The sequence below is a fragment of the Lynx canadensis genome, chromosome A2 (genome assembly GCF_007474595.2).
Source record: "Lynx canadensis isolate LIC74 chromosome A2, mLynCan4.pri.v2, whole genome shotgun sequence".
In the NCBI taxonomy this organism is placed as follows: Eukaryota; Metazoa; Chordata; class Mammalia; order Carnivora; family Felidae; genus Lynx; species Lynx canadensis.
This window is the reverse complement of record NC_044304.2, coordinates 163472762-163498754: the sequence shown is the minus strand read 5'-3', so window position 1 is coordinate 163498754 and position 25993 is coordinate 163472762. Positions and strand designations below refer to the sequence as shown.

The window sequence follows — 25993 nt, the reverse complement described above, 5'->3', positions numbered from 1 at the left end:
TCTGCCCCTCCCCTGCTCATGCTGTCTCTGTCTCTCTCAAAATAAATAAACTTTTAAAAAATTTTTTAGAAATTTAGAAACTTAAAGCACTGAGCACCAAAACCATGCATCTTTTTAAGTGTTAGGTACATTATGCACTTTGCAGCGTTCTTATCCAAAAGATACGAAATACAACGTCACCGTCTGCAGACGATTTAGGGTCCTCGCCAGATTGCCCCGTGATGCACGCCAGCATATCCAGCCGGCCGGCACTGAGATACAGGGACTGGGTTCTGGATCGTGAGGGCTTCTGACTGCCCTCTTCTTACCCTCCGCACCTCCTTTCTTGTTCCAGCTACCCGCTCCACGGCAGTCCGTGTTCTTCCCTGAATAGCGCCCCCCGCCCTCCCATCGCAAAGTGCTGCCGAGAACCAGCGTTCTTTGTGTGTGTGGTTAAAAAGAGTCAATTATTAGGAGCAACGTCCCTTGGTTCTTCGCTCAAGAAAAAAAGAAATGCCTGGGCTTTGAGGGTTAGGGCTGACGAGCAGGGTTTTGTCCCAATTACTTCTGACTTCTGGGTCTAGATCGGGTCTAGCACCCGTCCCAACACCTGCCCGGCCAGGCCAGTCCGGCGCCGTCCCCTGATGCGCAGCCCAGGCAGCCAGCCCCAGGAGGTGCCCTTCCGTCACCGAGGCTTTGCTGCTGCGGTTTTCCCCACGATGTCCTTGAGGCACACGGAGTCTGAGCCAGCGCTCAGAGCCGCCTGAAGGGTGAGACGATCCTGCCCGCCTGCGAAGTGCTCCACAGCTTTCAAGATCTTTAATCTCATCTGAGTCCCTCAAAACTTCCGTGCGGGGGGCTCGGGTCGTGTTGCGGTCTCTTTTATGGGCGGAACGTGGAAGAGTAAACTAGATGGCTCGAAACCGCGTGCCGATAGGTGAGCCTGCGTTGCTTTAGGGGCCTTTGTTTGACCCAAGGTATCTTCAGCCTTCCTGCTCACCGTCTTGTTTTTAACATATTTCACGAAATCAATGAAAGGCAGACTTCAGCTCGTGTCTCGTATTTTAATTATTTTTAATGTTATTTTAGAGAGAGAGAGAGAGCGCGAGCAGGGGAGGGGCAGAGAGAGGGAGACACAGAATCCGGAGCAGGCTCCAGGCTCCGAGCTGTCAGCACAGAGCCCGACGCGGGGCTCGAACCCACGAACCACGAGATCACGAGCTGAGCCGAGGTCAGACGGTCAACCGACTGAGCCCCCCAAGTGCCCCCCGCAGGTGTCGTATTTTAAACTAGTGGCTTCACCCAGATGAAGGGAGTGGAAAAGCAGCTGGGGTCACCTCCTTTGAGGAGCCCCGGATTCTGGAAAATGGAAACCGTGGTTGGCCGCCCCAGGGGCTGAAGGCCTAGGTGGCCACCCTCTGTCTCCGGCCGAACGGGGGAGCTGATGAGGTCTTGACCCTCGCCAGTTGCCAAGGGTTTTGCGCGTTCCTTTATCACTTTGGCCTTTCCAAGACATAATTCACAGAAAGAACTAGATGGAAAATCCAGAGGCTTGGCCTCTATAATCTTTGGCGTCTAGTTTTTGAGAGCCGTTACTCTTCAGTCCTTGAGCTCTGGGCTCACCCTGGCCCCTCTGAATGCTGCAGTTAGGAGCTGCTCTGGTCTCTGGCACCTTCACAGCCCTTGGCCTGGCAGAGAGACCCCCAGGGACTGCAAGGGCCACGAGGAGGGGTTAGGTAAGGCCCCCACTGTGGGGGGGAGGGGGCTCTGTAATTGGAAATCCAGAGGTAGGTGGGTCTCAGGGGGGGATCGCTCCTGTGGGTATTCCAAGGACGGTCTGGCCCCGTGAGGACCCCCCCAAGGCCTCCCGATGCCCCCTGAAGACTTTAAGAACATCTAGGGATTCATACTTTTGGGTGCTGCCCTTGGGCATGCTAAAAATAATTACTGCCATTGTTTTTTCCACTTTTTCTGTACTCCCCCGTATTTTTCAAGTTGGCATTCCTGTTGTCACCGGGTTTTGACGTCACTGGTGTGAGTGGAACTATTCAGGCTGAGGGGGTTTGTCTTTACCCAAAAAATCAAGTTGGACTCCACTCACACCGGAGTCTCCACACTCCTGCTCGTGGGGGCGGGGGTGAGGGGTGGCGGGCAGGAGGCACGGGGGCCTGAGTCACGGAGGGGCTGTCGCTCTCCAGGGCCTCCGCCTCATCAACAGCTCCGGGAGGGGACACGGAAGGCCCCGGTGAGGTGACATGGCAGCCTCACTCAGAGTCAAGTGCCACGGTGACCTTTAGAACTTTCCGTGAAACACGACCCAGTATTTTGCAAGCAGCAGGAGGGTGTTAGCAAATATGTGCTGCCGCTCCCGCTCGGCTCCAGGGGGGGACCCGCTGCCCTCTTACATAATGGGATTTTGTTTGGCTCGCGGCCCTTCAAGGGATCTGGGTGCTTTTCAGGTACTGTCACATGACCCTCGAAGGGTTCGGAGTCCATTTCCCATTGCAGTGTCCTTATTTACTCTTCCCACATCCCGACGGAGAAGAGGCGACCTGAGGACCTCAGTGCCCCTGAACGGGGGGCCCGGCGACCCCGCGTCTAGCCCCCCAGCCCCACCCCTGACCCTCTGGCGGGATCCTGGACACGTCATTTTCTCGGAGTCTCCGTTTCTTTTTATTTCTTAAATCGGATCGTGCGGGCTGGCCTCCTACCTCCCAGCGTGGTGGGGAAGTCCTGAGCACGGTGCTTTGGGAACGGTCTACACGCTCTGTTCCGATGGAAGGCGCCCTTAACGGGGTGGGGCCCCTGGTGGCAGCCGGGCCCGTCCCCTGGCTGCTTCTGTCTGCACGGGGAGCTCATCCGGCGAGAGGGCGCGCTCGAGGGGTGCCATCTGGGCTGTGGGAACCCGTCCAAAAGGCATGAAGTGCCTTTAGTGAGGGCGGTCTTCAGACGCTCTCTCATCCGGGCCCCTTGTGGCCATTTCGGGGAATTGTTCGCAGCTGCACAGGACCCAGTGCCCAAGTGGCTTCGGTGACAAGGGTTTTGGCCTTTAAAAAACTGTATTTTAATGTAATTGGAAATCCAGAGGTAGGTGGGCCTCGGGGACGGGGGGGGGGAGGGGGGATCACTCCTGTGGGTATTCCAAGGACTGCCCGGCCCTGTGAGGACCCCCTCAGGGCCCCCTGCTGCCGCACCCCTATGTGTACAGGGTGGGGGGGTGACGAGCAGAGGTCAGCATCAACCATGGTGTCCGCTGCAGAGAGAGCACAAGTGCTGCTTGGGGCCACCGCCGGCAGCCTGTGAATGGGACCAAGTCATTGGGACGACGGGTGCCTCACGTCTTGGCACCTGCCCCCAGGCCGAGGGAACAAGGCCTCCCGGCTCACCAGCTGAGAGCTTCCAACGACTGAACTGGCTTATTACCTGCGTTGTGGGGCCACGAGGGTCACCGAGGGGGTCTTACACGTCGGAACTCTGTGAACGTGGCAACGCTCCCCGCACGGAGCGACAGCCGGCCCGGCACAGGGAAGGAGCGAGAGCTTCTGTTTGCTGGCCTCCTGGAGCAGTGGCGAGAGAGCACGGTCCTGCTGGCCTGTCTGCGGCCCCCCGCGATGTCCCCTCTCCACCTCCCCTGCCTCCCCCAGGGCCTCTTGTCACCTCCGCACTCGGGCTTCTGAGTGGTGTGCGATATTCAGATGTGCAGAGACCAGCCCGCCCAGTAAAATGCACACATCGGGGTAAAGAGACCCAGACGCCGTGGTCATGCGGTGGCCCTCAGCCCTACCCTGAGGATGCGGCCGCAGGGCGAGTGCAGAGCTTTGGCTGACGGAGGGCAGGGAGCCGTCAGCACAGCCCCCCTTGCCTTCAAGGGCATCGGTCGATGCCCCCCAGGTCAGGATATGCCACCCCCGGGGTGACCGAGGGCACAGGGCACAACGGGCTTCTGTTCCCGGGCCCACCTCCCTGCCCACGCGCCAGCCTGAAGAACTCATCCGCTCGGTACGATTCTGTTTCCCCCATCAGGTAAGATTCCCACGACCAGAGGCTTTCCGTACAGCTTCGGAGGGAAGAAACACACAGACACACAAAATAACAAAGCAGGCTCACGGTGTGCCCCGTCTCCAGGAAGCACCCTTCAGCACCTTTTTATTTTTCTGGCTGTCAGGTGTAGGTTTGTCGCCGAAAACCTAGAAGGACAGCAACAACAGAAATAAACGACACAATTGGCAAGACCCGTACTTCCACCAGACCTCCCAGAACTCGCTCAGTGGTGATCCGGAGGCCTTGTTTGGCCAAGTGCGAAAACCCCTCTGCCCCAGTTGCCTGGTCCTATGCCAGGCTTCCGGGTGTAGCCCCAACAAGTGATTTGTAAAGTACCATCTAGAAAGACGCAGGTCCTTTAAAAATATATTTTAAAACACAGTACCGGGGGCGCCCATGTGGCTCAGTCTGTTGAGCGTCCGACTTCGGCTCATGATCTCACACTTCGTGGGTTTGAGCCCCGCGTCCGGCTCTGAGCTGACAGCTCGGAGCCTGGAGCCTGCTTGGGATTCTGCGTCTCCCTCTCCCTCTGCCCCTCCCCCATATGTGCGTGTGCGCTCTCTCTGTCAAAAATAAACATTAAAAAATTAAAAAAACTAAAAATCTTTAAAATACAGTTTCATCTTGGAAGCCATTAGTTCCCTTTTTTTTTTTTTCCACTCCTTCCCTTAGAAAAAAATCCCATCTGGAAAGGTTTCCATTGGAACGTCTTCCCACTACCTGAATCACTCTGGCATAAAGGGGTTTTGCCCTGGTTTGTTTGAGACCGTCAGCTGATGGAAATGGTGAGGAAGGCAGCATTTTTAGCGCTCCCGTGAATGGGCGTCTCTCCCAGCCCCGGCCAGCATGCCGAAGGAAGGGTCCTTGGTCCCTTAACCAGCAGCGTGCACGCGTCCCCTCTCCCAGAGCACCGGCATCTACCTCTATTTGTGGAATAAACAGCGCTGTCCCCAGTTTAAGGAATTTCAGGCGCCTGTGAGTTGAACAGGAAGGCCCCAGTGGCGAGTGAGCCAATTGTTACACTTCCAGAAATTCTGCAAGTCGGTCCATGCCGCACTGGTGCCTGGAAACGGGCCACTGTTGGGGCATTTGCACCGCAGAACGTGCAGACCACAAACCAGTCGTCCCCCTGCCCCCCAGACTTGTGCCTGCTCATCATTTCCCAGGACACCACTGCTTCTGTTTCGGAAATCCCATGTCACCAGCAGCCTTTTCCTCTGCCCCTGGGTGAAACTGACCCTGGGAAGAACATCTTGAGTGAGGTCCAAAGTGCGTGTTGGTGTGGGTAGGGTCTCTTTGGGGATTTGTGTCCATGTCAAGGCCGTCATGCTTGAAGTCACCTAGGGTTTCTGAAAGCTGCATTCAAACCTGCTCCCCAGCTCCCTCCATCCCAAGCTTTCCAGGACCCATCCCCCAGGACAGGGAGCTATGCTGGGCCAAACCCGTTTTTGCTGAATCAGACCAACTCCACCATTTCTTTCCAGAATATTCTGTCACCGTCTCATTAGCAGAACAGTAGCCCTGAATGATCTGGGTAATGCTTTTCTTCTTTCTTCTTTGCCACATCCTTTAAGCCCCTCTACAAGGCATCAGACGTTCCCGCTGAGTGAGTTCGGGCAGTGTGGAGCCCAGAGCTGAGCACAGCAGCGAGCCTCGGCCTTGCAGCGCAGAGAAAGCAACAGGGCTCCCCGGTTCTCTGCTCAGCAACCTGCATGCATCTGTGGGAGAGGCGAGCAGGTCCGCGTTGTGTTTCCAAAGCATGGCACGCTCATGGGACAAGCCAGGTGTCCCAGACTCAGGCTGGTCCGTGTCACAGGCTGGACGGTGATGGGAATCGAGCCTTTCAAACGTGACCCTTCTCTCTTTCTCCTGTAAGTTCTCCGGCCTAACCATCAAAAAGTGCAAGGGAGAAGAGAGAAATTTCCAAATCACCCCAGTCCGCTGTGGTCCTGTGTGGCCCGTAAGATTCAGCCTAGGGCACTGCCCAGACCCTTGTTTCACTGGTGGTGAATTTTCTTGCGCATGTGTATGACAAAGTTCGGGACGGTGCAAAGACGTAAATCTTGGAATCAGATAACGTGGGTTTTCCCAGCTTGTTAGTTGTGTGATCCGGGTCAAGACACCTCTCTGACTCGGTTGTTCGTCTTTAAATAAAAGGTATTGGAGCACCCGGGTGGCTCAGTTGGTTAAGCGTCCAACTTGGGCTCAGGTCATGATCTCGCGGTTCGTGGATTCACGGGCTCTGTGCTGACAGCTCAGAGCCAAGGAGCATATTTGGTCAAAAGGAAAATGAAAAGTTTTTGTCTAAGCCAGTACACCGTTCTTGTACGATAAAGAACGTAGCAAGCGATCACATTGCAGAGTTTAGCGACTGCAAGTGAGCGAGTGCAAATTCGTGTGGAAAATAAACAATGACTGTGGCATGCCCGATGGTCCTGTGCCTCGTTTATGTGGCCACTCACTCATCGAGTGGTGATTAAACCTCTACCAAATGTACAGGACAGTTGCTGATGGAGGGGATTAGTGCTATGAATAATTCAAAGACATTCTTGTCCTCTAAGAACTATATTTTAATCAGTAAAATAATATACCCTGTTTGCCGAGCGCCTACCCCATGGCGGTTGGAGTGCTGGCTACCTCAGTTATTATTTTCTTTCGTCCTTCCCACAGTCCTGTGGGGCAGGCGTTATTAATACCATTTTGTTTAAAAATTTTTTAAACGTTTATTTATTTTTGAGAGAGAGACAGAGTGCAAGCGGGGGAGGGGCAGAGAGAGAGGGAGGCAGAGAATCCGAAGCAGGCTCCGGGCTCTGAGTTGCCAACACAGAGCCCGATGCGGGGGCTCGAACCCACGAACCGTGAGATCATGACCTGAGCCGACATCACAAGCTTAACCGACTGAGCCACCCAGGCGCCCCAATTTATTATTTCTTTTCAAGTAATCTACACACCCAGCGTGGGGCTCGACCTCACGACCCTGAGATCAAGAGTTGCACGCTCCACCGACTGGGCCGGCCAGGCACCCCTGCTCTGGTTTTTTTTTTTTTTTTTTTTTTTTTTTTTTTTTTCAATCAGGAGAACATTTCGACTTCTGTGAGGAGCTGAATTGGTAAGATTTAAAAAAAAAAAAAAGGAAATCTCAGTGGGAAAAACCTACCTACTCAGTCTTTTTCAGAGTTTAATCACAGTGAGTGTGCGCTGCCATATTTAGCAACAGAGATGATCCTCTCGTGCCTTGGGGGACCCAGCTGGGGGGGGGGGGGTCTCGCGCCTTGTTTGGGGAGGCTGTGCTGGCCTGGCCTGGCCTCTCTCCTTTCCTCCAGACCCTCCAGCCCTCCAGGCCAACTCAAGCTCTCCCTTCCAAGCGGGGCCACGCATATTGCCCCTCTGGCCATTTGCGTTGATGGCACTCATTGTCCGTGCTGGCCACTCGCTGTTGAACGCATCCAGCTTTGTTTTGTTTTGTTTGTTTTTTATGCAGTCATTATTGCTTTATGGTTTATCATCGTCGTTTGCAAATTCCTTGAGGGCAAAACTATTTTGCTTGTCCATTCATGCATCCTTGCCACAAATATCTGATCACTGTTTCTATCCATCAGTCCCGGGAGGAAAGAAAAGGCACACTGAACAGACGTTAGAAGTGTAGACTTCTAGAAGTAGATGAAACCCTAATGGGATCGAGTCTCGTCGCGATTCACAGGGGGAAACTGAGGCCCAGAAATTGGAAGTAACGTCTCAAGATCGTGAAGCTGGTTAGTAACACATACTGTCACTTCCCTTTAATCTAGTGTAGATATCAGCAAAAAAAAAAAAAAAAAAAGAATTTTTTAAATTTAAAAATTATTTTTCAGAATGCCTGGGTGGCTCAGGCAGTTAAGCATCCAACTCTTGGTTTCAGCTCAGGTCGCGATCTCACTGTTCGTGGGTTCGAGCCCCGTGTCGGGCTCTACGCTGACAGCGTGGAGTCTGCTTGGGGTTCTCTCTCTCTCCCTCCCTCTCTGCCCCTCCCTCCCTCTCCCTCTCTCCAGAGAAATAAATAAACATTTTTATAAAGATAAAAATTACTTTTCTGTCTTAGCTTTTTACAGCGGTTTTTAGTCACACAACACATAGAAAGTTTTTTTGTTGTGTTTTATTAGATCGGGGTTTGCCTTAGGAGTTAAGGAGCTTAAAATTCTAGCCCTGCTTCTGCCGTTAGCTACAGGACCTTGGACCTTCCTGAGCCTCAACTTCCCCGTCTGTGATGGAAGGGGACGGACTAGATTCTGTCTAAAAGCTCTGTCGTGCCACAATTCTTGAGAAGCCCGGGCCTCGAGTTGTGCATTTGCTGAAGAACCTTCCCTTGAATTCCGGAGCCCCCCCTCCCCCCAGCCCCATCGCCCCACCTCACAGGTGGTCTTGTATCTTTCAGCGAGCTGAAACAGATTCAGCTGATTCCCAGCCCGGGGACTTGTGGCTTCTCCACCGAGCAGCAGCCGGAGCCTCCTGACCCCGTGGAGCCCTGGAACACATGAATCAAAATAGTTGTGTGATGTCATGTCATAATGGGAATGTGCGCTGGCCAAGAATTGTCTGTACAGGGCGGTTTCCTTTTACAGTCTTTTTAAAGAGACATCTGCGGATCTGCACATGACGGGCGAGCCTGGGCTCCGTTTGCCTATTTAGTCTTCCCTCCTTCTCTGATTTTAAGGAGCAAAAAGTCCCGGAGTGTCTGAGCGCACAGCTGACCTCAACTACATAAACAAACCCGCGGCAGCGTCTTGCCTACTTAAGGACAGGGGCTGTTCCACCGCGGCGGCCGGAGGTGTGGCGGGGAGGACGGCTGAGCTCTCTCTCCGAGCCTCCGAGGAAGGACTGCGGTGGGCTTGCCCTGCGTGTCCCGTGGCCGCCGGCCCCGAGAGCGACCCGTGCCGTGCCGGGGTGAGGGCCCCGGGCTGTCGCTTGAGCACAAGCCGCGTCTCTAAGCTCTCGGTGGCTGAGCTGCTGGCTGGCCCACGCCTGCCGCCCGATGCTGCAGCTCTCCCGGCCCCCCGCCATCTGGTGCTGACACGGGTTCTGCGGGCCTTGGTACGGTCACCTGCTGCTGCTCCTGTGGCCACCGCTACCCATGAAACGCTTCGGCAGTCTCAGGGGGAACAAGAAACACAAGGACCCAAACCGGAGCACGGGGAGGCGCCAGTCGGAGCCCCACGGCCGTTTCGGTAGGACGCTGCCCTTTGCCTGGTTTTCTGCCAGTCTGTGCTGTAGGCGGGGAAACCCCACGGCGTGGTGCGTGCGTGCGTGCGTGTGCGTGTGCGTGTGCGCGCGCGCGCGCGCGCACGCACAGCCTCCTGAGTGGTAGCTGTGTGCAGGTGTAATTGCCAGGCAGTAGTTAGAGGACTAGGTTGGCAGGTGTCTCCGAATTGATGGGAGTGCTTACCGTGAACTGCCCGACGTTCCTCTGAGACCCCTTCCTGTGTCTCACCCCACCTGGCCCAATGAGGTTGGTGATCGATTGGATTGTCATTCATTTAGGCAAAACCCGCAGCTTGGGAGAAAGAAAGAATGGACTGGAACTGTTATTTTCGGCTATCAAGGATGAAATGCGTGTGTGCAGAGAAAGCTCGTGTTGGGGGTCAACGGGATGGACCCTTCGCCCTATGGCTGAGCAATCGGACCAGGGGTTCACGTAGGAGGGGAAGGCACCTGCCTGATTCGTGTCCCCGGGGAGAGGGGTTTGCTTCGCGATCTCCCTGGCGTCTGGAACCTTCCACGGCTCCCCCACACATGGGGTTGGGACCAGTGTGACGGACTGGGTCATGAGGGGCAGCGTCTGTGATTCAGTACCTCCAGTGACCTGTGGATTTGGGGTCAGTTTTCCCTCCGGCTGGGTGGCGTGACAGGAATTCCAGAGCATTCTGAGCTCCCTGGAGGCGTGGCTAAGACCTGCCCATTCAAAATTCGATGGGACACTTCTTCATTTTAAGTTCCCGGTGGCCACGGCCTGTCTGATGCAGGGTGTTCCTGAGTACCCCGCTGTGGGAGGGACCGAAAGGGCCCCACGCACATCCCGGGGGTAGTGAAGATGCCAATCCAATTGTACCAACTACTTCCAGAAAGCCTCTGGGGGGCCCAGTGCGAGGCTGGTGACCCTGGGGCGTGCGGGCAGAGGAAACAGCAACTCTGGAACCAGGGAGTTTTTGACCTTGTGGAGGAACATAGGAATAGTGTCTGATCGGATGCTACGGTGGAGTTGGGTACGAACACGCCTGCCCTTGCCCCGGGGGCGAATGGCAGATGTCTTTGGACTTGATTCATAGACTGTGGTTTACAAAGAGGACTCTTGCTTTAAATAATAAAGTAATAAACACTCATTTACCTTAGAATTAAATCTGAACCCAATATTTAACTAAAAGTCTCGTTTTGCTAACGGGGAAGGGCAGGGCCATTATTAAAAGCCTGTTACTTGCCAGACTGTGGTTTCCCCTCCCGCATTTCAAATTTGGCTGTCATCGTGTCTCCTACGCTCCTGAGATCAAAAATTAATATTTGCGTGTCGACCAAGTTTTATAAGCGCTCACGTGCACATGGCCGGCCCTGACCAGGGTCGGGGACATCGGGGCTCCCTCCAGAAGCTTCCTCTGGGGTTCAGGAAGCAGGCGGAGGCCACTCGAGGCGGCCAGAGCCCGGGCATCCAGGTTTGTGGTGTATCCTGTCTTTCCTTTTGTCAGAGTCTCAGGGTGCGAGGAGCTGAGAGCAAGGCCAGGGGGCAGGTGTCGGCCCCTCAGACTATGCCGGGCGGGGGGACGGCGAATGAAGAAAAAACAGTCGGAGAGTGTCCACTGGGTGTCCCCTCCCCTCCGTGCCTTGCTGACCCTCACCCGCCTGTCAAGACTCCGCTTAACCTTCCCTTCCCTAAAGCCCGGTCACCCGTCCTGTGATCCCCTGGCTTCTTAGGGACAGGGATATGTCCCCAAAGCAGCCTTCTATCCCACGTCCTCACCACAGACTGGCTGGTTATGGGACGCATCGTTCCTGGTTGGTGAGTAGGGATCGCTTCAGGTTTTTTGCTTTTCTAAATTCCCTTTCAGCCGGTCCACTCCTTCCTACGGTGGCCAGGGAATTTTAGAGGAGGCCCCTTCTTTCTCCAGAAAGCTTCCGTGAGGGTCGTGACGATGTTTGTCCTTCTCTTCCATTTTCCTCAAATCGAGCACACGCAGGTGGCTGGTGTGGGCTCCTCACTCTCCGTGGCCGGGCCGTACTGTCCCAGGAGCCACGGACTTGTCCACGGAGACACATCCTTGCCGCACACACGTGCAGGTGCACACACTCACACGCAGCTGTCCCCACGGCCTCCTGAACAACTGAGAGAGAAGGAGAGTCAGGCCACGGCCAACCGGCCGTTACAGAGCCTGGAGGGCAATCGTATTCGCCTGGATGGCATTTTCCTTCGGAAGTACGTGGCTCTCGTCGGGCTTTTGAACACTTCAAGGCTTGTGATAAAACACCCTTGAAGGTTCGGATTCACGAAAGGCTCATCCCTTCAAACCCCCTCAGAGTTTTGTATCTGCCCAGACCCCCTGCAAAGCTAAGCAGACGCCTCAGATTTTCACGCTCCGTGTGATACATGAGTGATGATGTCGACTTCAGCCTTTTCTTGAAGCCTCTTTGGTCAACAGACATCCAGATTATGTTGACAAAGAGTATGTGGCAATGCGAATAAAAAATGCAAAAGGAAGATTAGGAAAGGATTATGCTCATCAGATAAAAGAGGGCTGGCTGCAGTAATTTTTCTCCCCTCTGCAATTAGAGGGGACTAATTAAAAGAGGTAGGGCGGGCGCCTGGGTGGCTCAGTCGGTTGGGCATCCGACTTCGGCTCGGGTGGTGATCTCGCAGTCCGTGAGTTCAAGCCCCGCGTCGGGCTCTGCGCTGACAGCTCCGAGCCTGGAGCCCGCTTCGGATTCTGTGTCTCCCTCTCTCTCTCTGCCCCTCCCCCACTCATGCTCTTTCAAAAATAAAAATAAAAACCATTAAAAAAAAAAAAGATAGATGTACCTGGAGTCTTAAGAGACCCCTTCTGGGGACCGCACCGGATACAGGAAGTGCGTCAGGAAGCTGGCACTCCGTCCCCATCCGGGAGGCGTCTAAGTAACACCAAAGACTGAAACCTCTTTCTGGTGGGTCTTTGCTTTACAACGAGCTTCCCCTTCCCATGACCCTCCTCAGGATAAGTATGACCACTTCTGGAGCAAAACTTCAGGGTTCCTCATGCCCAGGTCCCCTCGTCACCCCACGCTGCCTGGCCCAGCTTGTCCTCTGTGTGTGCAGGCAGGTCGCACAGCCAGGCATGGTGCTGGGGGGAAGTGTCCCTGGCTGTCTGCCTCAAAGCAGCGGGCCTGGCTGGAAAGGGACATCTGTGGTTCGTCCTGCCTCCCCCAGCTGTCCCCCTCTGCTCCCTGCCTGTCCCTCATGCTCTTCGCGTAATCGCGGTTGCCCGGAAAGACCCCAGTGTCCGTTCAGTGTCTTGTTCAGATACTCGTACTTCCCTCTCCCTAACGGAAAATTGCAAGCGTGTAGAGACGTAGGGAGAACGGCATCACATAGCCGTGTTCAAGTTCAGCAGCGCCCAGTGCTCTGCCAGTCCCACCAGCGTCTGGGGGCACGGTGGTGAGCAAGACACACGCCACCCTCACAGAGGCAGACACCTGAGATGGTTTTTTTTTTTTTTAATTGTGGTCAAATAAAACTTAGCGCCCTACCCGCTTTTCCGTCTCTCGGAATTGACCGCTCTAGGGGCCTCATGCAAGTGGAACCACCCAGTGTTTGGCTTGTGCGGTGGTGAGCGCTGTGGAGGAAGAGGCAGGATGAGGGGTCGGCCGCCTGGGGGTTGGGGGGGAGCTCTTCCCCTGCCAAGGCTTGGGGAAGTGGGCCGTGCAGGTCCCTGAGGTCAGGGGGACACCCTTGCCGGGTTCCAGGAGCAGCAAGAGGTCCGTGTGGGGACCTCAGGAAGCAGAGTCAGGCGCTCAGCTGGAGACCAGGCGGGGAGGTGAGCTCAGCGGCCAGCATGGTCCCCTCCCTGTGGGCGCATGAACTTGGGGCTGAACTTGGGTGAATGGAACACCCGGGGGGTGTCGAGAAGAGCACTGCTGGGCCCTGAGGGCTGGGGCTGCCCCCAAGGGGACTCGAGCCCGTGTCCCCACCCTGCCTCTCCGTGGGCCTGGTGGCCCCCACCCCCCGGCACCTGCTGGCCGTGCGCTCACACAGAAGACTCCCGGACACGCAGGACCTCATCTGCAGGGCTGGGCGCACCGGGGGGATGGCAGACTCTAGCAGGCAGGGGTGGGGCGTCGAGCGTCACGGAGGGCATTTCCTCGTGTTCCTCGGAACAGTGCAGAGTTTAGGAGTTCTCAGCTCAGCTAGAAGTCAAGAGAGGGAGGCCTGGCTCACCGGCCCCCGTCCGTCCCACCCTCTCCGTTGCTCTCCCGCCCTTCTGTACGCAGCCGTCCCCAAACGCGGCTCAGCGGTCCCTGGACGCGGGCCCCGGGTAGAAGACAGGTGGAAGGCATAGCCCGGATGAGGGCTTCCTGGGAAAAATCTCAGTTAAGCACTTCCGGATTCATCCCTTCTGCGGGCTTCCTGGATCCCTCGGCCACCGCCCAGCAGGCCGGCAGGAGGCAGGGCGGCCCTGGGTGTGCGTTGCCTCGGGCAGTGTGTTCACCCTCTCTGTGCCTCAACTTCCCATCTGTGCCCTGCCGGCTCCAGGGTTGAGTGAGGAGGACTCGGGGGAGACCGTGGTGGCCGGGGCTGCCACTGTCCACGCCCCTTCCCTCGTCTGCCCCAGCAGGACAGAGGGGAGTGTCCCAGCAACAGGCCGAGTGACAGCAGTGACAGTGAAATGGGTGCTTGTGGCCGGTGGCTCGTGGGCTCTGAGAGGTTAGGCGGCTGTAAGCAGTGTGTTTGCGGGGGCTTTTGTCCTCCGGGGAGCCCTGGTCTGCACAGAGAACGCGGATCCCGCACAAATGATGCCGGTACCGCGGACGTGTGATGGGCGTGAATGGACAGTAGGACAAGATCACAGAGCCGGGGGAGGGCAGAGAGAAATAGGGAGAAGAAGCACTCAGGGAAGGGGCTGGACTTAAGCACAGTGACTCTGGACAGTGATGGAGAAGCTTCCTATGATTCACTGACTCGGCGCGGGGCTGGAATGCCGGGTTGGGGTCACACAACTGCTGCTCTGTCATCCAGACCCTTCCAGAAGGACCCCCCCACCACCAGGGTGGGTCTAAGGGCCCCCTTGGCACCTGAAAGCATCGTGTGGGCTTCCTGCCTCTAGATGAGATGAGAACATCGTACATTTACGGGTGCCTGGGTGGCTCGGTCGGTTAAGCGTCTGACTCTTGGTTTTGGCTCAGGTCACGATCTCAGGGTTTCGTGAGTTCGAGCCCCGCATCGGGCTCTGTGCTGGTGGTGCAGAACCTGCTTGGGATTCTCTCTCTCTCTCTCTCTCTCTCTCTCTGCCTCTCTCTCTCTCTCTCTCTCTGCCTTTCCCCTACTCGTGCTGTCTCTATCTCCCTCAAATAAACTTAAAAATTAAAAAAAAAATGCGGTACATTTAAAGAGCAGCACGAACTCCGTCCTCAAGTAATAATTTGCCTTTGATGATGGAGAAGAAAAAACATACAAGGTGCGAGTACTCAAGAACAAATCAACAGGGGTGTTCCCTGATCATCACAACGGCTTCTTGTCCCACTGTGTCCCTGGGCCCAGGCTGTGGCCCTGGGACTGCTGGCCTCCACAGGTACCTCATGACAGTGGTGGTGGTCCAGGGTTTAAGTCCCTAGGAGGGAGTGTGTCCCCTCCCGGTTAGGACCCAGGTCAGACTTGTGCTTGGCCTTGCAGAGTCCAGTGAGAACAGTGTCCCCGGAGCTATGGAGTGCGTGTGGTGAGGTGGGGTGGGAAAACCCCAGAAAACCCTGGGTGGGAAAAATGAACTACTGGGACCTCATCAAGATAAAAAGCGTCTGCACAGTGAAGGAAACAGTCAAAAACAGTAAAAGGCAACCTACAGGATGGGAGAAGATATTCGCCGATAACGTATCTGATGAAGGGTTAGCATCCAAAATCTATGAAGAACTTGTCAAACTCGATACCCAAAAAAACAAATAATCCAGGTAAGAAATGGGCAGAAGACATGAATAGACCTTTTTCCAAAGCAGACATCTAGATGGCCAACAGACACATGAAAAGATGCTCAACATGATTACCCATCTGAGAAATCTAATCAAAACTATGATGAGATACCACCTCTCACCTGTCAGAATGGCTAAAATTAACAACTCCGGCAACAACAGATGCGGGTGAGGGTGTGCAGAAAAGGGAACCCTTCTGCAGTGTTGGTGGGAATGCAAACTGGTGCAGCCGCTCTGGAAAACAGTATGGAGGTTCCTCAAAAAGTTAAAAATAGAACTACCCTATGACCCAGCAATTGCACTACTAGGCATTTATCCAAAGAATACAAAATACAGATCTGAAGGGGCACGTGCACCCCATGTTTATAGCAGGGCTATCAACAATAGCCAAATTCTGGAAAGATCCCAAATGTCCATCTGCCGATGAATGGATAAAGAACATGTGGTGTAGGGGCGCCTGGGTGGCGCAGTCGGTTAAGCGTCCGACTTCAGCCAGGTCACGATCTCGCGGTCCGGGAGTTCGAGCCCCGCGTCAGGCTCTGGGCTGATGGCTCGGAGCCTGGAGCCTGTTTCCGATTCTGTGTCTGCCTCTCTCTCTGCCCCTCCCCCGTTCATGCTCTGTCTCTCTCTGTCCCAAAAATAAATAAACGTTGAAAAAAAAAAAAAAAAAAAATTAAAAAAAAAAAAAAGAACATGTGGTGTATATATATATATATATATATACACACACACACATATATATATACCATATATGTGTGTGTATATATATACGTACATATATATGGTATATATATATATGATGGAATATTACTGTACGATCAAAAAGAATGAAATCTTGCCATTTGTAACAATGTGGATGGAGCCAGAATGTGCTATATGCTAAGTGAAATAATTCGGTCAGAGAAAGACAAATACCATACGATTTCACTCCTAGGCGGAACTTAAGAAGCAACACGGATGAACAGATGGGAGGGAGGGGAAAAAAAGAGAGTGGGCAACAAACCATAAGAGACTTTTTTTTTTTTTAATGTTCATTTTGAGAGTGTGTGTGCACGGGCAACTGGGGAAGGGCAGGGAGAGAGGGAGAGAGAATCCCAAGCAGGCTCCACACTGTGCAGTGGGACCCGACGTGGGGCCCGATCCCACGATCCGTGAGATCGTGACCTGAGCTGAAATCAAGAGTCAGACACTTACCCGGATAAGCCACGAAAGTGCCCCAAAGGACGCTTAAATATAGAGAACAAACTGAGGGTTGATGGAGGGAGGTGGGGGATGGGTTGAATAGGTGATGGGGTACTAAGGAGGGCGCTTGTTGCGATGAGCCCTGGGTGTCGTGTGTAAGTGATGAATTCTCCTGCAACCAACGTTGCATTGTATAGTAACTAACTAGAATTTAAAGAAGAACTTGAAAAAAGAAAGAGCAAAGGAAGAAAAGAGAAAAAAAGAAAAGAAAGGAAAAGAACAGAAAAGAAAAAGAAAGAACGCACACCTGGCTCTGGACATAGGCCTACACGTTCCCGTCCGGGACTCCAGAGCAAGAGTGCTGCTGACGAGGAGGTGGAAGGTTCACAGCAGATTCAGAAGCGAATTTCGGTAACTCCAAAAACTAAAATACTTGGCCGAGCCCCCACGTTGGGCTGAAAGACCTAACACAAAGCAGGGGTTTCATCAAGGAACAGCAACTAAGGGATAAAGCGCCTAGGACCCGGCCTCACCTACATTCAACACCCCCATAGCTTTCGTATCTATAAACCGAATCCCTTGTAGCCCCTTCCTCCTAGAAACTCAGCGTCGCGGGGACACAACGCTCGACAACGAGAAAACAATACGCCCGAGCGCGGAACTCTGAGCTGCGGACGGGCAGGCCCGGTGGTACCGTCTGTAGTCAGTTCCCCGGGCAAGTGAGGGCCCTGGGAAACTGTTTCCGTACAGGTGCATTTCAGCAGGCGGCTTCTGAGAAATTCTCTGCTCGTCGAACGATGCCTGCTTCCCTTGAAGCTTTTCTGTGGACAGTTTATTGCACATATATATAGATACTGGGAAACCTTTGATTGTCTGCCGGTCCAGAGCAAAGGAGGAGAAGGGGAAATGCCTGGTATAGACATGGGGAGGTAGGTCTTAACATGGAGGTTTTGTTATCATTCAGGTTTGGTGAGGCTGACCGTCGAGTCCGGGGACACTGCCTCAAATACTTTGTTGTCCGCAGCCCCCGAGAGGAGGGCCACAGGTACCGTGCAGAGCCGTGAAGGGACGAGGCAGGTGGGCCAGGAGGCAGAAGGCCGCCTGGTGGCGGGGAGAGGATGGCCAGGAGCCTTTATTGTGTTTCGGTGGGAAAGGCAAAGCCGGGCAGGGTCCGCACGTCTGAAATTGGCGGATTCGAATAATCCCAGCAGGCTGTGGGGTATCGGGGTATCAGCAGTCTCTACTGTGTGGTCCCCGGCCCCCCTTCCACCATGGTTAGGGTATGGGGAAGGGATTCTGAGTCTGGCTTCCCGGATAGGTTGGTTTGCGTGTGAAAGGCATGCTGTCTCTAAGGATTGGCCACCCTGGGAGGGGCGGTCTCTCCCCAGGCCGCGAGGACCCCCGATGCCAGAACAGGGACCCAGAAAATAAGACAGTTCACACTAGAGGTCACTGCCATACTTCTCATTGTCTTTACCTTTACCTTCCAAGCGTTTTCAAGTCTGCAGGGTGAGAGTCTGCCTTCCTTGAGAGCTGAGTCTCCAGGATGCAGGGCCTGGTGGGGAGGGGCTTGTGCCCCCCCCCCCCCAAGTCTAGACACCCTGGCTTCCCCGGGCCTCAAATGCCCAGCCGGTCAGGCTTCTCCTTGCGTTACTTCTCTCCCGGGGGGTGTTTCTCCCTTCCCTTTCGAGGGCACCATCTTTCAAGCCTGGGGCACATCTCTGGCACCTGCAGACGGAGGGGAAGGGCTGTCTGTCCCCGATGGGGTTTCTTTAGGCCACAGAAAGTGCCATGTGAGTGTCTGCGGGCAAGCACGCTGTGCCCGCCGTCTCGCCCGTTGTCGTAGACGATATTCCGTGAAACGATCACGGGCCCGCTGGATGTTTTGTGGCCACTTTGCATGGAGCCCGGGGCTCGCCTAACCACGGCCTTATTTCTGGAAGAAAGCGACAGGAAGGCGTGGCCAGACCAACACAGGGGCCCGTGGAGGACCCGGCACCACCCTGGGGGCCCCGGGAGGTGCGGAACAGACGGTTGGCTTCCATTTTGAGGTCTCCTTGAACCTCACCGCCCTACTCCCACCTGGCGCCCTACTCCCACCTGGCGCCCTACTCCCACCTACTCCCACTCCCTCCACCCGGCCGCACTCTCTCCCTGGTTCTCTAACCCTCCCTCGGCCTCCAAGATGGGCCTCGTCGACTCTCCCCGGGCTTGCCTCCCACTCAGTCTCCCTGGGTCGCTCCGTTAACCTCCGGCCACGGCGTGTGGGTCTTGGGTGCTGAGGACTCGGTGGTGACACCTATAGACATCGAGCCGACGCGTTCAAATGGGTCATAAAAGTGTGTGATGCGAGATGATAAAAAGCAAAGGGTCAGCTGAGGTTTTTGTCGGAAGGATCTGATTTCGATGTGGGGGATGGGGGGCCGGTGGGGGGGAGGCTGCTCTGGGCGGATCACCAGCTGGGGGGTCTGGGGCAGGGGCGCGGGAAGGGGTCCAGGCAGGAGAACGAGGCAAAGGTCTGGGGCCGGCAGGGCCGGGCGTGTCACAGGCACTTAGCAGGGTCGCCCAGAGCTCAGGGGAACGACACGGGTGTCTCAGCGCCCAGAAGGTCGTCCTCCGTGGCCCCCACCCAGCACAGAGCCCCTAGAACACGTTCTGGAAACGCGGTGGCCGTTGCTCGGCCCTCCCGTTCCTGACGTTCCTGCCGGCATCCAACCTGGAAAAGCAGGTTTCCTCCCAAACAAGGAACAAGGGGTATCTCTGCTGGAGGTTTCCATTGTGCGACTTTGGGGGCCCTGACCCACCTCCGCATCGTGTGGGTCGGCTGAGGGTGGCCGGTCCAGATGACAGTGGGCCCTGGGAGTTGGCTCTTATTCTAGGCTGGTACAGAAGACCCCGCCAGGAGGCCCTGAGAGTGACTTCTCGGGGTCACGTGGCCCGGCTCCACGCTGTGTCCAGAAGATAAGCTAAAGAGGACGGGGCTGAGTGTGTTTTTCCCCTTGCGGGAAACGCCCTCCTTGCCCTGCTCGCCCAGGCCCACCAGCCTCTCTGGGGTTTTCCGCAGAATCTCCCCCGAGCGCTCCAGGACCGGCCACCGTCCCGCTCACGTTTGCCAAGGGGACAGGAACCCAGCGCGGTATCTGGTTGGTCTGCTCGGGCCCACTCGCTAAACTCCTCGGGTGTGGAGACTGCGTCTCGTTCTCTCTCTGCCGGTGACAGACCTCTGATTGTGACCCACGTTCGTGAGCCACCTTCCTCCGTGACAGGACCCCCGGTTCTCATGCTGTGGCCTGCATGGGGCTCGATGGGGCATATGAGCAAGTTAGGTGGTGAACTATAAGGGGCAATGTTGTTTAGACTTGTGGAAAAGATTCTTGAAGGAGGGGAAAGGTGTGTCCCCATCGATCCCCTATTCCTTCCCCCTGCCTTGAAGGCAGCATGTGATGACTGGGGCTCCAGCAGCCATCTTGGACCCTAAGGTGATTGCTGGGGACGGAAAACACACCCTGAGGAGAGTGGAGACTAGAGACAGGGGCCTGGGTTAACGTTGTGACGCTGCCTTAGCGGCTCCGGGCTGCTTACCCGACAGGCGTCCTTTGTGCGAAAGCAGAATGAACCTCTCTCTTCCCGAAACCACTGTTATTTTGGGTTTTCCTATGAAATGAGAGCAAACGAAATCCTCACTGATGCCAAGTTCCTCGCACGGAACTTGCCCCATACTGGGCACTGGGTAATAACGTGAGGACCAAGGAAGTGATCTGTGAGCTTCTCCCCAGGTGCGGCTTTTGCAGACTGAGGCTACTGAGGCTCGGTGGGTGGGGCTGCCCAGGCGGGGACGAGGGCCCGGTCTCCGAGGACATCCCACTGAAGTTTGTCCAGCTCCGTATTCCCTAAAGCTGTGTGTCCACTGTATACAAGTAGACTCACTCGAAGAAAACGCTGATATTCTAAATGTACACTAAAAAAAAAATTGGACTGGATGGGGCGCCCGGGCGGCTCAGCCCTTAAGCGTCCGACTTCGGCTCAGGTCACGATCTCGCGGTTCACGAGTTCGAGCTGCGCGTCGGGCTCTGCGCTGACAGTTCGGAGCCTGGAGCCCGTTTCAGATTCTCTGTCTCCCTCTCTCTCTGCCCCTCCCCCACTCATACTTTGTCCCTCTCTCTCTCAAAAATAAACATGAAAAAATTTTTTTTAATTTATAATAAAAAATTGTTGACGCCTTATATAAATAGGTCCTTTTCTGAAACCACCGTATCCTTTTTTGTGGTTTTAAAATATGACTTAGGGGGCGCCTGGGTGGCGCAGTCGGTTGAGCGTCCGACTTCAGCCAGGTCACGGTCTCGCGGTCCGGGAGTTTGAGCCCCGCGTCGGGCTCTGGGCTGATGGCTCGGAGCCTGGAGCCTGTTTCCGATTCTGTGTCTCCCTCTCTCTCTGCCCCTCCCCCGTTCATGCTCTGTCTCTCTCTGTCCCAAAAATAAATAAACGTTGAAAAAAAATTTAAAAAAATAAAAAAATAAAATATGACTTAGTTTGAAAAGATTCCAGCCCAGAGAGAGACGGACATGACACTTCCACTGAAGGTGCACTGGCAAATTTGAGGCCAGCCCCTTGGACCACGTGTTGAGCCTGGACATAGGCTGTGCAGTCTGGACTCCGTACGACCCGGGTTGTGACACACTTCTTTTATGACGTGTGTCCGGCTGCACGTCCCCGGGTAAGCCAGCAACCGCAAGTTAATCCGTCTGATAAATACATGTATTATGTGCGTGTGACGGGCTGGGGCGAACCGTGGGGTGAGAAAATGAGATGTGGCTCGCGGAAGCCCGCAGTGTGGCCGGGGGTGAGGACGCCGGCCTGGAGGGAAGACCCCGGGATCACACTGGTGCTCAGTGCTCCGGGGCTTGGGTGGAGTTGGGCTCTGTCTACACTGGACCCAGCTCTGTCTAAAGCTGGATTGATGAGACGCAGCTTCGAAGGAGGGGAGGGCAGTCAAAGAAAAGTCCAGAAAGAGAGAAATGGGGCCTGGTTTGGCCGAATGCAGGGTGCCAGGCTGGGGCTTCCGGAAGGGGTGTGAGCCAGGGAGGGTGTTAGGAGAGGGCCACGGGGAAGAGCCAGGGCTGGTCCTGCGTGAACAGCGGCCTCACAGGGCCTCCGCGGTGGCTTCCCTCGGCCTCCCCCGGGGGAGGGTCTACCGGTGTTCCCAGCCCCTGAGCAGCCCCTACCCTGCACCTCCCGCCACTTGCTGGTGGGGAGCCCCGTGGCTCTGAGGGCAGTGTCCCCGGGCAGGTGCCTCCCAGCACTGGCAGGTGCGGGGTCCCTGGCTGCCGGTCTTGACACAGGGATCAGAGGCGAGAGGGGGCGCGGCAGCCGGCCAGGACCAGGAGAGAGGCACCTAGGGGAGTAGAGGAAGGCCAGCGTGGGAGGCGCTAAGGGCCGGGGCATGGCCGGGACCTTGAGCACGGACCTGGGTGGTGGGGACGTCACCATGAGCTATCAGTGATGGTTTCGCACGGTGTGGTGCGGCTCTACGATGTTTTCTGTTCAGTAACTGTGTTAAGGCGGGTAGAGGACGTGGTGGAGGGGCGTTCCCATTTTCCAGATGGGAGGACTGCGGCCCAGAGAGGCCCAGAGGTCTGTCAGTCACTTGTGGCAACCTATCAAAGGAGATGACCCCGGGCATCCTTTTCCGGAGGACTTCCCTCTGCTCACTATGCCCGAGGTGGATCCCCCACCTCCCTGCTGTGCTAACGGGCAAAGCCTCCCCTTCTCAGCCACATTTTTCGCCCACACTCCGGCTGCTACCTTGGGCCACCCGTGAGTCACGGGGGATGTTGAGTCAGAAGTCCCCTATCCTCCCCGCTGCTCCTTCCCGGGTGACTCAGCCTGGTCGCAGAGCAGCCAAAACTGATGGGAGGGGAAACAGAAGGGGCTGTAGCCTAGAGATAACCTCTGAGCAGCCGTGGCCTTGACCTGGGGAGATACCTAAAGAGTACCCCAGAAAGGCAAGCAAAGGGCTGTGTCATCAGGCTGGCGCCTGTGGGCCGGGAACCCCCAAGGTGCACCCCAGCCTGGGGGTGATTCCTATCACCCACCAAAGCCCTCCCAGGGTCCCCTCCTCAGGGCTGTCCCGTGACACCAGCCTCCCTTCTCCTGGACGGAACCCACCGCGGGGCTCCCACACCTGGTGATGGATCACTTGGAGTGACCCCGTCCTTGTGACCAGGTCTGGCCCTTCTGCCCCTCGACTTACTGTAGCCAGATGGGGCTCGGATCCAATCATCCTGGAAGGTCCCAGCACCCACAAACGGATCGACCTCAGGCACTATGTTGTTGACAGCTTGATTAACAATGCAGTACTAACTTTTAAAACCTTGTTTGTTTTTGTAAAGTTTATTTATTTTGAGGGTGGGGGAGGGAGAGAACCAGCAGGGGAGGGGCAGAGAGACGGGGGGAGGGGCGGTGTGTGGGGGGACTGAGGATCCAAAGTGGGCTCCACACTGTCGGCAGAGAGCCTGACACGGGGCTCCAACCCCCGAACCATGAGATCATGACCTGAGCCAAAGTCGGACGCTTAACCGACTGAGCCACCCAGGAGCCCCCTTTCGAAACCTTGTAAATGTAACTTTTACTAACGTAGAAACATACAGAAACATGTGCAGATCGTGGGTGGTAAAATCGCGGTTTGAACGTGCTCACGTAAGCGACGTGCAGATCAAGGAAGGGGGGGGTGTCAGGAGCCTCCCCCGCACCCCCTCCAGGGCACTTCCCCCCAAGATTGGCATTGCCTGGTGTTGAACTTTATATGGTGGGTCCATACAAGAGGTATTTTTCATCTGGCTTCTTCCGCGTGAGCGTCGTGAGCAACCCAGCTGACGTCCTAGCTGCGGTCCGCCCTCTCTGGTCGCTGCATGAGGAACATTCCGTCCTCTGCCGGGACCACAGCTCCTCCGTCCACCCACCTGGATGGGCACGGGCGGTGTCCGGCCGGGGGCCCTGACGGAGTGCCGCCGTGAACGCTCTTGTACGTTTGCACACTTCCGTGGGACACACACACACACACGAGGACTGTTGGTCGTAGCACGCGCAGACGTGCAGCCTCGGTGGGGATCTCGGCGTCCGCTGTGCGTGCAGCCTGCCTCCCGGGCGGGTCTCTAAGCAGACACCGTGTCCTCGTGTCTCCGTGTGTGTGGTGCCCTGTACTCACAAGCCGCCTCCTTCCCCCCCGTCATCCAGCTCCGCGCAATGATGCAGGTGTGTTTCCTCACCTGGTCAATCGAGGGGTAGCGTCAGTCCCCGACGGGGCAGTGAGAGTCGGTGCCCGGCATCCCACGTCCTGGCCTGCTTCCCCACCAGCAGGGACTCAGGCTCAGCCTGTTCATGGCCCACCATCAAGCGTAGCCGGTGGGGTCCGCAGGGGATCCGGGAGGAGCTCCGGTCTCTAAGGCTGCATGCTTCCTGGGGCTCAGCGTTTGGGATTTATTTATGACGGGGAACTGTAGCAGGACCCGGTTTGTAACCACCAGCTGTCGCTATAGCAACTCCTCACTTACAGCAGCCTCCACACTAAAAATAGATCGCTTCATCCCTAGGATAGAAAAATCAAAGAAAATCAAGTCCCCAGATGGATCTCGAGGTGTGGCGATGTATGTTTCCGGCCTTTTTCACCACCCATCTAAAAGCAGAAAGGTCTGCGGTGGGATGGCCGGTCCCCTGCAAGCGTTCTCGGGGCCACAGGGCCACAGGGCCACAGAAGCCTCCCCCCTGCTTAGAAGACCTCCTCCCTTATAGTCCAGAGGTTTGAATACTGAATCATAAACAGTCGTTTCACATCGGCCTTACTGTTTCTTCATCTGAATTCTTCTGTGGGATTGTAAACCTCTTTCAAGGTCGGGGACTTAATTATCAGGGTGATACGAGGACTGAAAATCCTGTCCTATGAAAAGGAGTTGAAAGAATCGGAAATGTTGGCATGGACGGGAGTGTGCTTAGCGAGGGCTGAGAACAGCCTTCGAATATTTGAAGGAGTGTCCTAATGAAGAGGGGTTGCCTTGTTCTCATCCTGCAGGAAAACAGAACTCAACTCCACGGGAGAGACTATCTACCCCCACCCCCCCCGAAAATACATGTATTTTTTTAAGTGCATTTTATTGCATTTTAGAAAATCTAAAATAAAATTTCATTTAGTCTGTAACTAGAAGTTGGGTATCATAGATAGGGGATGAATCGCTGGAATCTACCCCTGAAATCATTATTGCGCTATATGCTAATAACTAACTTGGATGTAAATTTATATAAATAAAATAAAATAATAAAAAAAGATTTCAAAGTATTTTAAAACCAGAAAAAGCCCTCCCGAATCACAAGCCTCCAAAGCGCCCCAGCATCTCTGTGGACCTCTAAGGAGGACAGCGTCCTGGACGGCTGCCGCCCGGGGACGCAGCTGAACTGATGCTGGCTGGGTGGGGCCGGGGACCCTCCCGAGGTGGCTATGGAGACTCAGGGTCACCCTGCCCACACACGGGAGGCGCTCAGTAGTGTTAGTTGTTCCCACAGGGGTATTCCAGCCAAGGACGAGGTCTTAAACGTTGGATGGGAGAGTTACGGAGACCTTCTCCAGGTCCCGGCTCTGAGCTACAGGCAGAATGGACCAGAGCTGTGGGTTCCGGTGAGAAGTAAGCTTGAAACGGGGAGTGTTTGGAGCTAGCAGTACTGGGAGTGGCTGGGCTCAGTCCAGGGGCCGTTGGGGGCGCCCGGAGGTCCTTGGATTTGGACCTTCCTGGGGAGTCCCCTCTCTGCTCCACTGGGACCCTCCCTGCCCATAAGCCACACGTAGTAGCGATTAGTGATATGCTGGTCCTTATTTTTATTTCGTTTTTGTTTTGGGGGCGTGGGGTTGTTTTTTGGTCTTTTTGGTTTTGCGTCTTTTTACCTTGTGGTAAAGTAGACAAACGTGAAATCCACCTCGTATCTGTTTCTGAGTGCGCGGCTTTGTGGCCTGAGTCACACTCACGTGGCTGTACGACCACCTCCGCCATCATCCCCAGAACTTTTTCTTCTGGCAAAACCGAGGCTCCGCCCCCATTCGACAATGACCGATCCCTTCTCTGTCCCCCAGCCCCTGGCGCCCACCATTCTGATTCTCTGTCCCTGTGAATTGGACTCTTGTAGTCACTCATCTAAGTGGAGTCACGTGGCATTTGTCCCTTTGTGACCGGCTTATTTCACGTAGCGCGGTGTCCTCAGGGTTCGTCCGTGTTGTAGCGTGTGTCACAATTTCCTGCCTTTCCTTTTTGACCTATTTATTTTTAAGAGCGAGAGACCGACCGCACAAGTGGGGAGGGGCAGAGAGAGAGAGAGAGAGAGAGAGAGAGAGAGAGAGAGAATCCCAAGCAGGTTCCACGCAGTCAGCACAGAGCCCAATGTGGGGCTCGAACCGTGAGAACATGACCTGAGCCAAAATCAAGAATCGGTCACTTAACCGACTGAGCCACCCAGGCGCCCCCCTCCTTCCTTTTTAAGGTGAAGTCGTTTTCTGCTGGATGTAGACACCACATTTTGTTTATCTGCTCAGTCAGGGGACCTGGCCACGTCTCCCCACCTAGGTTGCAAGCCCTTCAAGGCA

General features: G+C 55.3%; 1 protein-coding gene across 6 annotated transcripts in view; it reads left to right on the top strand.

Annotated features, from left to right (window-relative positions):
* PRKAG2 (protein kinase AMP-activated non-catalytic subunit gamma 2) overlaps positions 1–25993 on the top strand; it is a 260684-nt gene that overhangs the window by 102729 nt on the left and 131962 nt on the right. Inside the window, exon 1 of one of the 6 annotated variants that reach the window (XM_030308860.1) lies at positions 9113–9221. The exons of the other annotated variants lie outside the window; for them this stretch is intronic. Coding sequence (XP_030164720.1) covers positions 9128–9221 — 94 coding nt within the window. The 5' untranslated portion in view covers positions 9113–9127. Of the gene's footprint in view, positions 1–9112; positions 9222–25993 lie in introns of those variants that run through there. 6 annotated transcript variants of the gene reach the window in all.